Genomic DNA, 926 nt, shown 5'->3' with positions numbered 1-926 from the left:
TCTGAAGGCCCTTGGGGTTGGGGGAGGTGAGTGGGGGCAGGCTTAGCTGCAGCATGAGGGACTGAGGTCATAGGCCAAGAGCTTCTGGGGTGCTGGCCTGGGGTCAGGCCTTACCCAGATCCGTGGGCCTGGCAGGTGGGTTGAGGTCCCCCTACTGTGTGGGGCAGTGGAGAGACCAGTAGACACGGATGTGTGCTGTGAGGGGCAGTCACAGCGGACCATGAATAGAAGCTCCGGGGGAAAATACTCCATGAAAAAAAAAAAGAGAGGACCCCAGGGGCCTGATTACCTCATCAGGTGTGGGTAGTGCCTCTGGGAAAATGACCCTTAATCTTCCACCTGAGGGTCACGGGGTCTCAGGCGTTGAGGGTGGAGTGGGTGTGGCCAAGGCTGAGCAGTGGGCTGAGGGCCGGTGGCGGTCCTGTGGAGGGACCAGTAATGGCGCCCGTGGCCTCCGGGGAGGCATGTGTGTCTGGGGACGGGGTGGTCAGGACGAGGTGCGGCCAGAGGGGCTGTCTCAGGTAGGGCTGGGGTTCTGGCCTGAGCAGCCAGGAGCTCGGAGGTGAGTTTGGCTGAGGCGAGGAAGAACGGGGGGCTTGGGGGCAGGTCACAGACTTCGCTTTAGGAGCCAGGAGCTGGGTGAGGGGCTGGAGAGGGGACCAGAGTGGGCTAGACAGGGAGGGTGCCCTGGGGTGGGGATGGGCAGAGAGCATACAGGTCCCGAGTTCCCCTGAGCATGTTTCCACATTAGGGCCTGACATGGGCGCAGAGCTTCAGTGTATGGGGTTAGGAGGGTCTCAGCAGCCTGCCTGAGCTGTGCCCCCGCTTCATCTCATCCCCCCTCTGCAGCCCGGGGTCCCCAGCGTGCTGGAGCAAGGTCCAGAGCGGAATTCCTGCACTGCTGGAAGAGTGCAGAAGGTGAGGAC

General features: G+C 62.5%; 1 protein-coding gene across 3 annotated transcripts in view; it reads left to right on the top strand.

Annotated features, from left to right (window-relative positions):
* Positions 1 to 926, top strand: part of RGS11 (regulator of G protein signaling 11) — a 9,018-nt gene that overhangs the window by 2,264 nt on the left and 5,828 nt on the right. For all 3 annotated transcript variants that reach the window (XM_024759495.1, XM_024759494.1, XM_024759493.1), the window contains exon 8: positions 850 to 918. In XM_024759495.1, coding sequence (XP_024615263.1) covers positions 850 to 918 — 69 coding nt within the window. The remainder of the gene's footprint in view (positions 1 to 849; positions 919 to 926) is intronic.

The sequence above is a fragment of the Neophocaena asiaeorientalis genome, unplaced genomic scaffold (genome assembly GCF_003031525.2).
Source record: "Neophocaena asiaeorientalis asiaeorientalis breed wild unplaced genomic scaffold, Neophocaena_asiaeorientalis_V1.1 scaffold254, whole genome shotgun sequence".
NCBI classification, from domain to species: Eukaryota; Metazoa; Chordata; class Mammalia; order Artiodactyla; family Phocoenidae; genus Neophocaena; species Neophocaena asiaeorientalis.
The sequence above is the reverse complement of the archived record's forward strand: the minus strand, read 5'-3'. Positions and strand labels throughout refer to the sequence as shown.